At 36.8% G+C, this 18398-nt stretch overlaps 1 protein-coding gene across 8 annotated transcripts in view; it reads left to right on the top strand.

The window, feature by feature from the left end:
• The window catches only part of MYEF2 (myelin expression factor 2), a 35336-nt gene that overhangs the window by 15524 nt on the left and 1414 nt on the right, over positions 1-18398 (top strand). Inside the window, exons 6-16 of one of the 8 annotated variants that reach the window (XM_036300583.1) lie at positions 174-365; positions 1039-1192; positions 1717-1766; positions 1886-1949; positions 4630-4731; positions 6702-6752; positions 7027-7095; positions 7958-8056; positions 8342-8413; positions 10175-10383; positions 10463-10514. In XM_036300583.1, coding sequence (XP_036156476.1) covers positions 174-365; positions 1039-1192; positions 1717-1766; positions 1886-1949; positions 4630-4731; positions 6702-6752; positions 7027-7095; positions 7958-8056; positions 8342-8413; positions 10175-10383; positions 10463-10514 — 1114 coding nt within the window. The remainder of the gene's footprint in view (positions 1-173; positions 366-1038; positions 1193-1716; positions 1767-1885; positions 1950-4629; positions 4732-6701; positions 6753-7026; positions 7096-7957; positions 8057-8341; positions 8414-10174; positions 10384-10462; positions 10515-18398) is intronic. The other 7 variants (XM_036300591.1, XM_036300596.1, XM_036300609.1 and 4 more) reach the window with 7 other exon arrangements.

Below are 18398 nucleotides of genomic sequence, written 5' to 3'. Positions count from 1 at the left end.
TCCACAGGTTTTTATGGGACTGAATTATCTGGATGAGAAAAAAAGCTCACTCTTTAAGAGGGCCAGTAATTTAACCCAGATGGGATAGCTACTGTAGAATTTGAAGTTGTTGTTTTAATTGTGTAGACTTTCTGATGTATCTAGTGGCATTTAACATTCAATGTGTGTTATAGGATCCTGATGGAGAAAATGCTCGTAGGGCATTGCAACGAACAGGAGGATCATTTCCAGGAGGACATGTACCCGATGTGGGATCGGGGTTGATGAATTTACCACCTTCCATTCTGAATAATCCAAACATTCCTCCTGAGGTTATCAGTAATTTGCAGGCTGGTAGACTTGGTTCCACAATTTTTGTTGCTAATGTAAGTTTAAGCTTTAGTCTAAAATTTTGTCATTCAGATATAGTTCTAATTATGAGATTATTTATTTAGATAAATGGGTTATAGCTTTATAGAACATTTTATTTTTAACTAAGTAAGCCAAACATAATTATTGTAAGCTGAAACCTAACTTAATTATATATGTAATTATATAGAGTGTATATACAATTATTTAGAATTTTTTAAAAAGAACTGTGGAATTTATAAACACTTAGCAGTTCTTTTATTTTATGTGACTTTTGTTCATATTGGTAAATGGATTTCTTTAGCTTTAATATTTGATGTCTGTGAATGTGCATGTTGTAGTTGGTTTGTCATTTGTTCTAAGCTTTTGAAAGTCAGTGATCAACAATACTTTCCAAAATAGGAATTTCTTTCAGTAAAAATAGGTGTGCAAATTTCAAATGTACAAAACAGGATCGAGTAGGTGAGAGACTGTTTTTGGAATTAAAAAAAATTAAGGATAAGGAACAACATAGATGTAGCTTAACTAATTTTAAACAACTTAAGATCTTTTTATTTGAATATTATTGATATACTGCTTAACAAGAATTATAGTTCTTTATAGTTTTGAGAGTTTAGAAAAGATTTGTTTATTATTTATAAATGGGGAGGGGCTTATTAGGTACATAACTTTATATAATTTTGTATTAAGCTTGACTTCAAAGTTGGTTGGAAGAAGCTAAAGGAAGTGTTCAGCATAGCTGGAACTGTAAAGCGGGCAGATATTAAAGAAGACAAAGATGGCAAGAGCAGAGGAATGGGCACAGTCACTTTTGAACAAGCAATTGAAGCAGTTCAAGCAATTTGTATCCTAATTTACACTTTAGGATTATTTAATAAGGTTGAAGAAGCTTAATACCATTTTTTGGGAGTCCTGGAATTTAAGGTTTCCTGGTTTAGAAATATGTGTTAGACTTTAGTCTCCAGTACATAAAACCTTTTCTATGTCCAAGTACTAAAGTCACTCTTAAAACTTGAATTAGCTATATTGTACAGGCCTGGTATGAACCTTTTTCTATTTTTTCTTCCTGCCACAATTAATTGTATATATACATGCTCTTGACAGTTATGCAATCTATTGTAAATTAATACAATTGCTTTAAATGAAGCCTTGTTAATTTTCATTTTTCAATGGTTGAATTAAAAGATTACATTTTATATATAGAATCAAACTATAAAGCAGAGAATTGAAGTTTTTGAATATATGGAAGAGTAATACAAATGAGTAAAATATTAAAGATAGTCTGACTCAATAGGATTGTTAAAAATGTTTGTATTCAAGTATAATTTTATAGTTGTCTTAGCTGGCTTTCCTTGACTGAACCAACAGCTATGTTCAATGGGCAGTTTTTGTTTGATAGACCTATGCATGTGAAAATGGTGAGTTCCTATATATCACTTCATCTCTCCAAACTTTTCAAATCTTTCATCTGCTGTCCTCTACATTTCAGATCATTTTCGTTATATAGTAACCTTATAATCAATTTTTTTGCAAATAGGATGACAAGTCTGTCCCTCATGAAGACTATCGTTCACATGACAGTAAAACACCACAATTACCACGTAAGTAAAAGCCATTAAAAACAATACAAACTATTGTTTTTCAATTTCATTATGTGCTAAGCAGAACAGTTGTTTTTGTTTTTTCATTCCAGATTGCCCAAGGTTTGGAATTAGTTTAGAATTATGGAGATAGTTTGGGGTAATTGATTAGGAAGACTGAGAAAATAAATATTTGCCATTTTTTTCTCTCTTTGGTAGCTTTTCCTCATTGTAAAAATACAATATATATATATATATATTAAAAAATTTGGTTAGTTTATATACATGAGGGGGAAAAAAAACCTCTTTGTAATTTTACCACCCACAAGCAACCTCCATTATAACATTTTTTGGTATTTTTTTCCAGTCTTTCCTTCTATGTATATTTTTTACATAGTTGAGAATTACCATGTAATAATTTTGTATTTTTTTGTTCAACATAAAGTATAAGTATTATTCCATGTTGGAAATTCTTTCCAAATACTTTTATCAGATGTATAATATTCTATTATGTGAATGTTCCATAACTATTTCACTGTTTTGTATATTTAGGTGTTCTAACTTTTTTTTCCCTAAATAGAGTAATTCACGCACTTTTGTCTACAAATATTTGGTATGTTTTTGGTTATATCCTTAAGATAAATATCCTGAAGTAGATTTACAGGTTCTCAAAGTGTACTCATTGATCAGTATTATCAAAATGTTTTCCAAAGGATTATAAAACCACAATATATTGTACTTAACTCATGTGTCTTAATAGAGCATCTGTAAAATGAGGATGATAATAGTACCTACTTATGGGATTGGCATGAGTATTGCACAAGTTAATCCTATATAATAAAGAGGTAATATGCAAACTGACCATCACACCCTCACACAAGATGGCCGCCCCATGTGGGCATAAGATGGCTGGCAGGGAAGGGCAGTTGGGGCGACTGGGCCAGCAGGGGAGGGCATTTGGGGGCAATCAAGCCAGCAGGGGAGGGGACTTGGGGGTGACCAGGCTGGCAGGGGAGGGCAGATAGGGGTGACCTGGCCAACAGGGTAGGGCAGTTGGTGGGGATCAGGCCTCAGGGGAGGGCGGTTAGGGGCAACCAGGCTGGCAGGGGAGGGCAGTTGGGGGCAACCAGGCCAGCAGGGGAGGGCAATTGGGGGCGATCGGGCCGCCAGGAGAGCAGTTAGGCATCAATCAGGCTGGCAGGGGTGTGGTTAGGGCAGCCGTGGGCAAACTACGGCCCGCAGGCCGGATCCGGCCCGTTTGAAATGAATAAAACTAAAAAAAAAAAAAAAAGACTGTACCCTTTTATGTAATGATGTTTACTTTGAATTTATATTAGTTCACACAAACACTCCATCCATGCTTTTGTTCTGGCCCTCCGGTCCAGTTTAAGAACCCATTGTGGCCCTCGAGTCAAAAAGTTTGCCCACCCCTGGGACTCTATATCATTGTGATTCTTTAGAATTAATTTGGACTTTGCATTTTGGCCTAATATATGTCACATTTTAATAAATTTTCCAGGTATGCTTGATGTATGTAGTGTTCTGTATATGTCCAGTAAATCAAGTTTTTAAGTCATTTAAATGGTCTTATCTCTCTCCTAATAATTTTGTTTTTGCTTGTGCTGTCAATTACTGATATATATATATATATATATATAGATATCTATCTATCTATCTATCTATCTATCTATCTATCTATCTATATATAGAGAGAGAGAGAGAGAGAGAGTAAAATCTCCCACCAGAGTGGTGGATTTGCCTATTTTTTTTTGTTTTGTTTTTACTTTAAATATATTTTTTAAAAATATATTTTATTGATTTTTTACAGAGAGAAAGGGAGAGAGATAGAGAGCTAGAAACATCAATGAGAGAGAAACATCGATCAGCTGCCTCCTGCACATCTCCCACTGGGGATATGCCCGCCACCCAGGTACATGCCCCTGACCGGAATCGAACCTGGGACCCTTCAGTCCGCAGGCCGACGCTCTATCCACTGAACCAAACCAGTTAGGGCTACATTTATACTTTATATTGGTTTTTTTGAGGGCCGTTTTCAGGCTGGCCACAGCCCCTTCAGGGTGGGGGGGGTGTCCCACTGGGGTGCCTGACCAGCCTGGGTGAGGGGCTGAGGGCCATTTTTAGGCGGGTCATGCCCCCTGGCGACCCAAGCCCCTGCCTCTTTCTGGGATTTATTTATCTTTATAATTGAAACTTTATAGCCTTGAGTGGAGCCCAGGTCGGCTGGAATCCTGGGTTGCCTGTGGTAACCTAGGCTCCCAGCCCCTCCTTGAGCAGAAGCCACCTCCGGCTAAAGCAGGTATCTGGGATTTATTTATCTTCTGTAATTGAAACCTAGTAGCCTTGAGCAGAGCCCAGTGCCGGCCAGGGCAGGCGGGAAGCTTGGCTTCCTCCATCGCCTGGGGCAACCCAACCCTCCTGCTCACTCCAGCTCCATGGCCGTCGCCATCTTTGTGATGGAGTGATGGTTAATTTGCATATTACTCTCTTATTAGATAGGATTGTAGTGAGGGTTCACTGTGCTGCATTCCAGTGAAAACAAGAACCAGTGGTCTTATTTACAAATTTGTGAAGTTTTAGGGATACTACATTTAAATTTACAGGCTTATAGCTCTTGAAAAAATTGTAGTGCCAGTTAGATAATCATAGATGGATTGGTAATATTATTATATTTGTGTTTCAGGTGGTCTTGGAGGCATTGGAATGGGACTTGGTCCAGGTGGACAGCCTATTAGTGCCAGCCAGTTGAACATAGGTGGTGTAATGGGAAATTTAGGTCCAACTGGTAAGTACTCTAACTTTATTTCTTTTTAAATTACACATTTGCTAAGTCATAAAACTCACATTTACTAGTTTGTAATAATGTTTAAAGACTGCATTTATAGTTGATATTTAGGATGTCACTTCAGTTTGAAAAAGGATGAAACTTTGGGGAGCAAAGAAAATGAAAGAGGATGGGCAAATGTCAGGAGGTTTTCTCTGAGCCCAGCTGTACTGTAGCTGGTCTTTTAGCACTGTGGAGTTTTGAAATGGTTTTAAGGCAGAAGGTGAATATTCAACATAGAGCCTTGCATATCATAGATATACATTATATGTGGAATGGCTGAAAGTCTACCATATAATAAGCAATTTAAATTTGCATATTCAGTTGGGCAGGTAGCTTTTTACATAGCATTCAGCTCTTCACCTGAACTTACAGTTTATTTTTAAAAATTGGTTTTTAAACTTCTTGGTTTGAGAACTCTTTTATACTCTTAAAATTTGTTGAGGGTTCCAAAGTACTTATAGTTATATGGTTATATTAATATTTACTATATTAGAAATTAAAACATTTATAAATTCATTTAAAAATAATAAATCCATTATGTTATCATAAATATACTTTTTAAAAAAAATATATTTTATTGATTTTTTACAGAGAGGAAGGGAGAGGGATAGAGAGTTAGAAACATGAATGAGAGAGAAACATCGATCAGCTGCCTCCTGCACACTCCCCACTGGGGATGTGCCCACAACCAAGGTACATGCCCTTGACAGGAAGCGAACCTGGGACCCTTGAGTCCACAGGCCGATGCTCTATCTGCTGAGCTAAACCGGTTAGGGCATAAATATACTTTTTAAAAAAGATTTTTAAAGTTGATTTTTAGAGAGAGAGGAAAGGAGAGGGAGAGAGGAAGAGAACCATTGATGCTAGAGGGAAACATTGATCAACTGCTTCCTCCATGCCCCCTACTTGGGATTGAACCAACAACCCGGGCATGTGCCCTGACTAGGAGTTGAACCAGTAACCCCTTGGTGCATGGAACAACACCCAACCAACTAAGCCACACTGGCCAGGGCCATAAATATATATTTTAGGAAAATAAATTATATTTTCCAACACAAAAGAATTAGAAGAGTGGCATTGTTGTACCTTTTTGTACATCTCTTTAATGTTGGGCTTAATGCAAGACAGTGATGCTATTTGTATTTTCCACATTTAGTTTGTTACACTATCATATATCATGTAGTTTTTGGAAAATTCCACATTATACTCATGAGAGAATGAGAGTAAAACAGTCAAATAGTATCTTAATATGAATGAAATAGTTTTGACCTATTGGGCCCTCCATGGTCCCCAGACCATACTTTGAGAACTGCTATTTTAATTGATAGACTAATAAATGTGATCAGATTCTTTTTTTTTTTTTTGAGATGCTATAGATACACTTTAAATTGTGGGAATAGTTATGCTAATCATTTTGATCCAAACAGATGGAGATTTTCTTCCTTACTGTTAGATCTTCCAACGTCTTAAACACATACTATTTTTATTCTTTAATTTCTTATTGCTCCCTTAGCTATCATGTGTAGAGGATTCTGACCTGATGTCTAAATCTGCTATAGTGATACTTCTTTGTTTGTCTGGGGCGGGGCGGGGGGGGGGGGGGGGAATCAGTGATAGTGATATCTTTTGTCTGCTCTGCAAAAATAAAAAATAAAAATCTAGTTCTAGATATTTTCTAAGTGAACATGCGTGTGACCAGTGAATTTTCTTTTCTTGTCTAATAAATATTCAAAGAAGCCTTTTTGAAGACTCATGACTAGACATCTGCTGTGGCATAGCACTTTAAACCATCCCACCTATGTCCTGCTGCTTCTCTTAGTGTTCCATTGTGACTAAACCAGTGGTATCTATTTTATTTTATTACATTATGTCATTCTTTAGTCATAAAAATAAGATTACTGAAGTACATACTGTGTATTTTATTTGAGGTATGGGAATGGATGGTCCAGGTTTTGGAGGAATGAATAGAATTGGAGGAGGTATGTATAAGCACCTGTTTTTTGTATGTACCCATCGCCATTTTTAGTAAATAAGGAACTGTATTGAGAATTCCAAGGGAAAAAAGTCATGGTTTATTGTTGGCTCACTTTCTAAAAATAGTAAATTGAGCCTGGTACATACTTAAGGGATATAGAAGATGATGTGCACAAGGTAGGGTAGATGAAGAGCTTACTGGTGAGACTTAACTTTACAAATGCATCTTTTAGCTAGACAACTGATAGCCACATCTCAAAATTAATCTTTATTCCATAGGAATTGGGTTTGGTGGTCTGGAAGCAATGAATAGCATGGGAGGATTTGGAGGAGTTGGCCGGATGGGAGGTAGGTAAATGTATGTAGTGGGTTTTATATGCTACATTTTGTTTAACTTAATATTTTAAAACTAGAGGCCCGGTGCACGAAATTTGTGCACTGGCGGGGGTGTCTCTCAGCCTGGCCTGCACCCTCTTGCAATCCAGAACCCCTTGGGGGATGTCTGACTGCTGGTTTAGGCCCCCAAAGGGCTCCAGATTGTGAGAGAGATGTCCGACTGCCAGTTTAGGCTCGATCCCCGCAGGCCAGTGGGGATTGGGCCTAAACCGGCAGTCGGACATCCTCTAAGGGGTGTAGCAGTGCGCCAAGCAGCAGGTGGCCAGGGAGGAGCCAGAACCAGGGCCATATGCTGTGCTGCTTGCACTCATCCCAGCTTACTGCACCTGTTGCTGCCGCTTGGTAGTGCTACTGCGGAGTCAGGAGAGGCTCCCACCACTGCAGGTGTGCTCACCAGCCGTGAGCCCGGCTTCTGGCTGAGTGGCACTCCCCCGTGGGAGTGCACTGACCACCAGGGGGCAGCTCCTGCATTGAGCATCTGCCCCCCTGGTGGTCAGTGTGCATCATAGCAACTGGTCGACTAGTCATTCCAGTCATTTGGTTGTTCTCTCATAACGGTCGCTTAGGCTTTTATATATATAGATGTTCCCCCCATACTTAGGGGTGGGTACTATAGATGTCTTCAGAGGGCATTTGTGGGCACTTCGTAATAGGGACAGGCACAGTGAAATGAGATATATGTAGCATGTGAGGTAAGTTGGGTACATCACAGACCTTTTTTGTATTTGTCACTTTTGCTGTCACTTCAGTTTCAATGAATTACTGTTTATTGATATACTTGAAAAGGGGTTAATTTGTTGCATGATTTTTTCAGAGCTATACCGTGGTGCAATGACTAGTAGCGTGGAGAGAGATTTTGGACGTGGTGATATTGGAATAAATCGAGGCTTTGGAGATTCCTTTGGTAGACTTGGTAGGCTGGCTGCATACTTCTTTTCTTTACGCAGGTTATTTTTTTTAAAGTATGTTTCTCCTTTTCGTGTGAAAAATTGGAAATTTATAATATTTCACACAATTTATTACTAGAAGAAAATGGATTTTAATGTACTAGCTCTCTTTTTCACTGTCTTACACATTTGAACCCTATTTCTAGAAGACTGTACTTTTACTGTACATCTTCTGAGAGCATAGTACCTTGGGACTTTTGAAGTATGATTATTTAAATTAATTAGTGTGTTATTTTTCCATCCTTGTTTAGGCAGTGCAATGATTGGAGGGTTTGCAGGAAGAATAGGAGCTTCTAACATGGGTCCAGTAGGATCTGGAATAAGTAGGTTTAAATTTTACTAGAATTTATTCAGTAATATTTGTATGCTTGCAAATGACTGCAAGAGTAGTTATTGTAGTATAGTAATACTTTGTTCTTATATGTTAATGTCTTGTTAAAATTTAGAGAAACTTTGATACTTACTGAGCTTTTCTGTTTGATCATTGAAATTTCTAAATAACTTCGAATTTTACTTCTTTGATATTTCTAAACTAACACCAAAGTATGTGTTAACCATAAGACAACCCAAGAATCTCCTTTCCAACTAAGAAATCTGGGGATTTCTCTGACCATGTGTCAAAACAACTTTTACCTTTGAGCCAACTTAGTTCCCTTGCTTATTCTCTACAACTGCTGTTGGTTTCTAGTTTATTTCACCTGCGAATACCTTCTTTGTCTTTTGGAAGACACAGGTGAATTTCCCCACATATAACTCTTCTAGAGAGAGACCTGAAGTTGAGGGATAAGGTTGAAAGAGATGCATGTTTCCTCTCCTATTAAACCTTTCCTGTGGTAGAATTAAGAGTAGGTGAAACACTGGGGAGTGCTGAATCTCTTCCATCTGTTTCCACTACAACATTTTATGCCTTAAGGCTTAACACATAGCTTAGTTTTTGACTTCTGTTGCTTATTGAATCGTGTCTCTATGAGCTCTCCATACCTTATTGACTTCCTTTAATTGTTTGGAAAATCACCAATAGGAAACATAGTCTATTTGAACTGTTCTAAGTGAATTCATAAATCCTCTCAGCAGAAGATACCTATTTCCATTGTCCTTTGCTTCTCGTTTTATTCCTTCTTTTCATCATCTCTTCAGCCCTGGCCATTTTCCTATTAATGCTAACTTCCCTACCTTCTGGTTTTCACCTCAGTGTTTATACTTTTTTGCTAATTTTATATGTTATCCACCAAAAGACAATTTGAGGGTGATGCTAATTTTTAGAATTTCTATGTATGCGGATTTTAGGTATGAGAAAAAAGGATAAGTTTTGAGAATGAGTAGGACTAGGATATTTAAAGAGGACTCAACACCTAGAATGAAGTACATATGTGCTCTGAGCTAAATTCTCAAGTTCTGGCTAAAGGGGTATGATTTCATTTTTTTGTTGCTACCTCCTCAAGTTTTGTATAACATTGGATTAAAAGTTATATGTTTCCATGGTTATTGAAAATTGAATTGATACAGAAAGAAATTGTATGTGAAACTGAGGTGAAAGGGAAGCTAGGGAAATAATACTATGTAGGAGAGTATGATGAGAGCAACAGTTGGTGTGTTGGAGTTGAATGATTTGAATTTGCCCCATTTATTTTTGTTCTAGCAATTTTTAAGCTTGGTGCATTATTAGAAAATAAAAATGAAGATAAACACTATAACATTAATGGATAATGTAATTGGTAGAAAAACTATATAACATATTTGATGAACTTTATGGTCAGAGTATACAGTAACTTTATAGAAGTATATGTATATAATGTATTATGTACTGGCTAAAATTAACAAATTCAGTTAGCCATTAACATTCAACTAACCAAATGTATACCAAATTAAATTCTGTTCCTTGGAAGATTGTTAAATTGTGTGTATGAAATAATTTTTATGCTTACATATTGTCTAATTGCGTAAACGAATTAATTTTTCTCTTCCTTTCTTTCTCAAAAATGATTCTTTCCCTCTTCTTCTCTTTCTTCCTCTTCCTTCTCCTTCTGATTTTAAAATAAAAACACCAAACTTCCAAATCCTCTCATCCCTTCCTGAAAATCCAGGTGGTGGAATGGGTGGCATGAACAGTGTGACTGGAGGAATGGGGATGGGACTGGATCGGATGAGCTCCAGCTTTGATAGAATGGGACCAGGTATAGGAGCAATACTGGAAAGAAGCATCGATATGGATCGAGGATTCCTATCAGGTCCCATGGGAAGCGGAATGAGAGACAGAATAGGCTCCAAAGGCAACCAGATATTTGTCAGAAATGTAAGCAACTAAATATAAAGGATACTTAAAATTATTTTGTGCCTTGTATATCTGTTACTAATACCTTTTTTCATTCTAGCTGCCTTTTGACTTGACTTGGCAGAAACTAAAAGAAAAATTCAGTCAGTGTGGTAAGTATGCCAATGACTGCAGTATGTTGATAGTGATTATGGAGGAAAAAGTGATTTTAAACTTCTAAAGACTGTGTTTAGACCTTTACCTGTCCAAATACTTACTCCTGGGTAATCTAATTTCACTTCAAATAAATAAATTATTTTGCTTTACTCTGACTTAGAGTACAAATTACTACTAAATAACATGATTTAGAGTAAAGCTTGTCATTGTCTCCTGTGGATAAAGAAAATGCTTGGTTTAATACCTGATTATTAAAAGGTTGCTATATCATGATTATTCACATTTAAAAAGATTTTTTATTGGGGAAATACTAATGAATGTTGTATTTATTTTCTTATTTATAGTATAGCACAGTACAATGTCAGCATGACCCAATGAAATGCTGTGACATTTAAATGATATGGAGTTAATAGATGGCCCATTCTATAAAACTTATTGCCTACTTAGCTAATAACACAGAACCCACTGTCTGGATCTCCTAGACCAGTGATGGCGAACCTATGACACGCGTGTCAGAGGTGACACGCGGACTCATTTTTTTGGTTGATTTTTCTTTGTTAAGTGGCATTTAAATATATAAAATAAATATCAAAAATATAAATCTTTGTTTTACTATGGTTGCAAATATCAAAAATTTTCTATGTGACACGGCACCAGAGTTAAGTTAGGATTTTTCAAAATGCTGACACGCTGAGCTCAAAAGGTTCGTCATCACTGTCCTAGACATAGGTATATTCTGGTGGCCTTTCTAATTCTTTTATAAACTGTTCTTGGATATAATGATACTACCTATGCAACTTAATATGTTAATTAGGTCTGTAGATTACATGGTTTAGTACTTTTCAAAGAGGGCCTTTTGTGTGTATGTGTGTGTGTGTGTGTGTGTGTGTGATTAGAGAATTAGTGTGAGTAGAACAAAGTAACAGATTTTCTTGCTAGTATTTTTCTGTTATTGGGTGGTATCCTAGAGACTGTAATCACAATAGTAAGCTATACAGTTGGCATATAATGATGAAAAGGGGCTAAACATGGTACATTCAGCCTTTGAGAGTTAATGAAAAGTTAATAGAGTATTTGGAATATATAATTTTTTGAGATCTTAAAGGGGATGAGTTTAATGTTCTCCCACGAAAGTAGCCTGTGTAGCCACTTACCACAAAGTGATAGATCACTTATGAACAAACTGCTCATTGTGGAATCTATTACTAGGGATCCAGTGCGTGAATTCGTGCACTTTGAAAGAAACTGTGGGGCCGTGAGGCTGTGGTGGACACAGGGGCAGGTCTCGGCCCATCCTCCACACCCCCGCCTGGCGCACGGAGCGATTGGGGCCAGCGCCAGCAGTGAGTGCAAGCGGTGGCTGTTGCTCCAATCACCCCTCAGAAGCAGGGGGAAGTGGAGAAGCCCTCAGGGGCGATTGGGGATGGCAACTGCGCTAGCACCCACTAACGGTGCTAAGCGATTGGGACCAGCACCTGCAGTAGGTGTGAGCAACTGCTCCGCCACTGCCGCTGGTGGCAGGTGTGAGAGGCAAGTTCGGCCCCGATCGCTGCTCAGGAGCAGGGATAGGTGGATTAGTACTTTTAAAAGAGGGCCTTTTGTGTGTGTGTGTGTGTGTGTGTGTGTGTGTGTGTGTGTGTGTGTGAGCGATCGGGGCCAGTGCCAGCAGCGGGTGCAAATAGCAGCTTTGCTGCCAGCAGTGGGTGCGAGCGGGGCTGGCGCTGGCAGCAGGTGCAATCGCCAGGGAGGACCATGGCACTCGGGAGCAAAGAATTTTCAGTAACCACCAGAGGCTCACCCGATGACAGCAACTGGTGCCCTGCCTTGGTCTGGTGCCCCCACTCACCTGCTCCACCATCCCCCTGCGGCCCATGCCTACCATGTTCCATGCTCTGCCCCCTGGTGGTCAGCGCATGTCATAGCGACCAGTTGTTTGGTGGTTCTGTGTTCGGTCTATTTGCATATTAGCCTTTTATTATTGTAGGATGTTCTCAGAGTACTTTATACCTAACTCTACTGTGATAATCTTTTCACATGTTTTCTTCCCTCCTAGGCAAAGGCTTTTGAAGGCTAGAGCTCTCTTTTTTTTCCCTGGTACCTTTCATTGCCTCAATACATATAGTAAGAGTTTATTAAATGTTTTTAAGTTAGTTAAATATTCTGAGCAAATCTTCATCTAGTTAGTTAGTTACTCATTTATTAAATCTATTACTATATTTTTGGCAGTTTGTTTTAATTAGTATTTGAAAAGGCAAACGAAGTAATGAATTATGTTCACCTTCAAAGAACATTCAGTTCGAGTCCATTTAAGATGTACTTTAGGCTTCCTTTCTGATCATCTTTTAAAAATATTTAAAGAAGAGAAACTAAACTTTTTTTTTTAATAAAGAAAAGTGATTGGAAATGAGTCAACTAGTAAATAGTCCCTACTAACAGAAGGCAGACTTACGAAGTTGTTTTGAGGTGCTGGTAGTCTTTGCAGGAGTAAGAAGACCTATCAGAATGAGTAAGCAACATCTGGCCATGAGTCTTATAGATTACAGAGGAATGAACATACTAGGGGCTTAATTGAAGTATATCAAATGAGGAGCAATGGCAGTAGGTATAGATAATCTCTGTTGTAATTTGAGTGAGAAAAGACAAATCTCCAAGTGAAATATAACATTATTTAAAGAAATAGAAATGAGCCCTAGCTGGTTTGGCTCAGGGGATAGAGCACAGGCCTGGGGACTGAAGGGTTCCGGGTTCAATTCCAGTTAAGGGCACATGCTCGGGTTGCAGGCTCAATCCTCAGTACGGGGTATGCAGGAGGCAGCCTATCAGTGATTCTCTCATCATTGATGTTTCTGTCCCTCTCTCCCTTCCTCTCTGAAATCAATAAAAATATTTTTTTAAAAAGTAAAAATTAAACAAGATAAAGAACAAAGTGGAGCAAACAAATAACAATCAAAATGTGACCAATATTGAGTTGACTGTTCTTTATCCTATTTAGGCAGATTTCCTTTGATGTCAGGTATGAGCAAAGCTTGAAGCAAACTTAAAGTTTTTTTGGTGGGCTTCTACCTGAAGTGGTATTGTTTTGACCAAAAGACATCAGCAATTAAAACACATTTTCTGAAAGGAAAAATTAGTACCCAAATCTACATTTATAAAATTTGTACAGCATTTTTGGCAATAAAAAAACCAGTTAAATTATTATTCTTTACTTTGTTATTTTAGCTCTATTCTTCTGTCCCTTTTGATTAGTCTGTAGTTACATCATGAGAGCAATGGTTTTTATTTTTCTTCTCAATTCTAATTGTAAAACCTGACTTTTAGATTTATATTAAGATAATAACCACACTTAAATAATTTCCTACCATCTTTCTGTTTTTAATTTGAATTGCATTGATGGGAACAAAACTAAGTTTTATAGTAATACAGAATTAAGTGTCCATCTATCGACAACTGTGGAAATTACTTGGCTTATATGAACTGAACCATCCATTTTCCTGCTACATCACTTTGTTTTTAAATCTTAAGAGCTTTTCTTTTTTATTTGGGAAGTTTCTTTGTAACCTGCTTCAAGCCAGCAATAGACTGTTGCAGTAAAAGGCAGGTGTGTTTTTTCCCCCCTACTGAGCCCAAGGCACATAAGTATATTCTCCTGGTTGCTTCCTAGTAAGCGTCTAGTGGTACTCCATGTATCTCCCCCAGACATTATCTGCCAGTAAATGGCACAGTAACAGGCCCTCTGTTTATTAAATTTCTATAGTGGTTCAATTGTCCTTGATGGAGCAATTACAAAGGCCAAGAAATGTTGTACTTTGGGTTATATTACCCTCAATACAACATTTCCTCAGCCTTTATATTTCAGGAAAAAAGGTGTTCACATATTCCCAAATATAAAAAAAGAGTAATAACTGAGTATAGTAAAATAGGTCTCTTTTATCCTGCCTATATAATTCCTCAGTGACATTTTAAATAAATTAACTGACCCATTCAGAGTTGGACTCCATTATTAGTTCAGGTTGTGCTAATGAAGTCAAATGGGCATAGTCTTAAGTTTGCTCTATTTTTGTCTATACCCTTTAACTATACTCTGGCCTTCTGGCTTAGTTTGATGCAGGGCCATAGCATTTGAGAACTGCAGTGCCCGTTCTTAGTTAATACTGTTATAAACTATGTAAACAAATACAGCTTTTTCCCCACAGATTTTTATTATGTAGTTTTCTACCTAAGTATGCTTATTAATTGCATAGGAAATGGGGACTTGATAGATTTTATTTACTAAAAGCACATGCTTCAAGCATGAATTGTGGACTTTGACTCTAGAAGAACTCAACAGTAAAAATAATATATGAGGAACATTTATTGGGATATAGGCACTTTATTTGTAAAGAAACACTAAAAACTTTGAGGTTTTTTTGATATCTTATGTCATAATTCTTTTTTTTAAAAATAAATTTTTTATTGATTTTTTTACAGAGAGGAAGAGAGAGGAATAGAGAGTTAGAAACATCGATGAGAGAGAAACATCATCAGCTGCCTCCTGCACACTCCCCACTGGGGATGTGCCCGCAACCAAGGTACATGTCCCTGACCGGAATCGAACCTGGGACCCTTGAGTTCGCAGGCCGACGCTCTATCCACTGAGCCAAACCGGTTAGGGCGTCATAATTATTTCTTGTAGAATATCTGATTTTACATTTTTTTCCTGTGGTTATGTTACAGCTTTGCTTTAGATATAGATTTCATTGAATCATGTATTTATGTATTTATGCTTAATTTGGTCTACTTTTAAATATGCTTTTACATAAGCATTTCCCAAATTATACACCAAGACATTAATAGGCTAGGTTAAATGAAGTAGAAAGTTTTCTTTTACTGAAGGATAAGTCATTTTTATAACTAGTAAAAATGCAACAGCAATACATTTGATTATTCTGTGATACCAATTTCTCATTGCATACTATTTTGTCCTATACATTTGCTAAAATAGTCCTGTTTTTGTTTTTCTTGGAATCATACAAGATATTTGTAGATATTTAAGTTACTAAAGGAAGTCTTCAGAGAATGCAAAAGCCAGAGAGGTCTAATTTTAATCAGTTATTTGAAACTCATTTTTTTTTTCCTCCTTAAATATTTATCTTAAGACAAGAAAATACCTCAATTGATGTTTGTATGGGATTAAGAAGAAACTTAGCAGGCAGTTCCTTATAGTTCCGTGCCTGCTGGGATTTACTGTGGAACAGTATCTATAGGCCACTTCCTGTATAGCCTGAATGTCAAGTACCTTAGCTAAGAGACCATGTGAGGTCAGCAGTTTGGGTGTCTAACTAATCTCTAAACCAAGTTTCAAGTATTTTTGCTAAGAGACCAATTATATGAAGTCAGCAGTTTGGGGATCTGAGTGGATGATCACTAAACCAAGACATAATTTAAAGGGGGTGGCGGGGAAGCAAAACTTGTCCTGAAAGATTGAGACAGATTTTGCAAGAGATAATCATATATTTTCCTTTGAAGTTTTAAACATTTCTTGCGTGAGTGAATCTTACTATTGCTATGCTAAACCTTACTATTGCTAAACCTATGGTGGGATACTTATATTAAGAAAAACCCTACATTTTTAGGTAAAGTTAGAATGATGACAAACTTAATTAATTGTAAAAGCCTTAGAAAATTAATCTACTAAGGATATAACATAAAAAATGAAATTTTTTGTTTTAAGTAGTTCACTTTAAAATCAATGTAAAGTGCTGCCATTTACCAAGGTATACTTCTTTAATTAAAGTCGCTTTCTTCCAGTTCCCAGCATTCAAGATATTAAGAGGACTCTGGAAATTGCTTTGTATCTATGTTAAAGTTTTTAAAAATAAATTTTCCAGTTTCATTTTACTATGTTAATTAGAAAATGAGATTTCTCTCTGTGTGTGTATATTCTCATGTGTGTATATTTTTAACTATTTGTAAATATTGTTTGGGTCTATTTTAACCATTATAACTTCTTTAAGGATTAGTCTGTTTTATAACTTTCAGAACATAGTTAAAGACTTCCTGCTCTGGTTTACAAAATCATGGTTTTGGCTCAACATGATATTTATTAACGTGGACATTTAATTAGTTTTGAGTGAATGAGTAATTGACTCTCAGTTTTAAAAAATAAAGTTATTGTGGAGGGGGGTGGATGAAAAAACAGTAGGAAAGTACTCCAGGATGTTGCAGAAAAGAATCAATCAGATCAGTATTTAAAAAGAAGGGGAAGAAAACACCTTACTGGTTCATTGAGATTAAAAGTTCTTCCCATTGCCTGAAAAGAGCTTCTGAAATTTTTTGCTAAGCCCTTTGCTTTTACCTCTCTCCTTCTTCGCCCTTAACAGAACTAAATCTGAACTAAATATGCCTGGCTCTGATTTTGTTGCCAGACTAAAACTAGCCCATAGTGATCTGGTAACTACAATATTCAAGGGTAGGGAAATATTATGGTAAGTAGTCACACACATCACACTTAAATCTTTGTGGATCGAGCGATCATACATCCCAGGTTGCTTGGGAATAGTCTCACTTTACATGTGTTATATACTCTCTAGTGTTCTGGTTTGGATGATAGATCTTTATGGCCACTTTGTATTTTGATGAATTATAATTTACTTCACATTTCAGTCTCTAGAGTCAGCAATGACACTAACTGTATGGAATAATTGTCTAGTTTTCTTCCTCTTTCTGGAAACTCCTCTGAGGTTCTTCTTTGTGCTCTTACCATAACTGTTTTTACCTTTATTGATTTAAATCTGCTGTGTCTCTTCTATGCCTATTTCTATATATATTTGGTGCCATTCTTACGCTTGGAGTTCAGAATGTGATATTGAGTAAATGACTTCGCCACTGTGGCTGAAAAGCAGAATTAGCGGGGCCCTTCGTGATCTGGTAAAAATTAAATTTCTGGACAGTTGCTATTATTTTCAGGGATCAAAAAGTTGAAATGGAAGATAAAGGGTAAGGGAAAGGAGACTGGGCGGAAAGGAGTAAGTTTGTCTAAATAGTTTTGTTTAAATTTGTGGTTTGTCGCCCACCCGGCATGGCTCAGTGGTTGAGCATCAACCTATATGAATTAGGACAGTGATGGTGAACCTATGATACATGTGTCAGAGGTGACACACGAACTCATTTTTTTGGTTGATTTTTCTTTGTTAAATGGCATTTAAATATATAAAATATCAAAAATATAAATCTTTGTTTTACTATGGTTGCAAATATAAAAAAATTTCTATATGTGACACGGCACCAGAGTTAAATTAGGGTTTTTCAAAATGCTGACATGCCAAGCTCAAAAGGTTCGCCATCACTGAACTAGGAGGTCACTGTTTGATTCCTGGTCAGGACACATGCCCAGATTGTGGGCTCGATCCCCCGTAGGGGTCCTGCAGGAGCCAGCTGTTCAATGGATTCTCCCTCCTCATTGATGTTTCTATCTTTCCCTCTCCCTTTCTGAAATCAATAAAAATATATTTTTAAAAAATAAATAAATTTGTGGTTTGTCATTGGGCATAGTGACTTGGTGGCATTTTATGCTAGCTTGCCTTATTGCTATAAATTTTACTTCTGAAACTAAGGATTTAACATAAAAATATTTTTTTTGTTTTAATAAAATATTAAATCCTAAGCAAATTTATTTTTAGTCTAATTCTGCATATTCTAACCTATAGATATTTATTACTTTATGTGAGTTCCATTATATTCAGAATATAAAGTGATGTGAATAATGCTTATGTTATTTTTAAATCATTAATGTTAATGTTTCTAGTCAAGTTACATATCACTTCATTGGCAATGAAAAATTTCAAACCTGTGTATTTAAATATGGAACCTGTTTTAACTGGTGAATAATTCTATAATTTTTC

The sequence above is a fragment of the Myotis myotis genome, unplaced genomic scaffold (genome assembly GCF_014108235.1).
Source record: "Myotis myotis isolate mMyoMyo1 unplaced genomic scaffold, mMyoMyo1.p scaffold_m19_p_1, whole genome shotgun sequence".
Classification (NCBI taxonomy): Eukaryota; Metazoa; Chordata; class Mammalia; order Chiroptera; family Vespertilionidae; genus Myotis; species Myotis myotis.
Note: the sequence above shows the minus strand (reverse complement) of the source record. Positions and strands in the feature narration are given on the sequence as shown.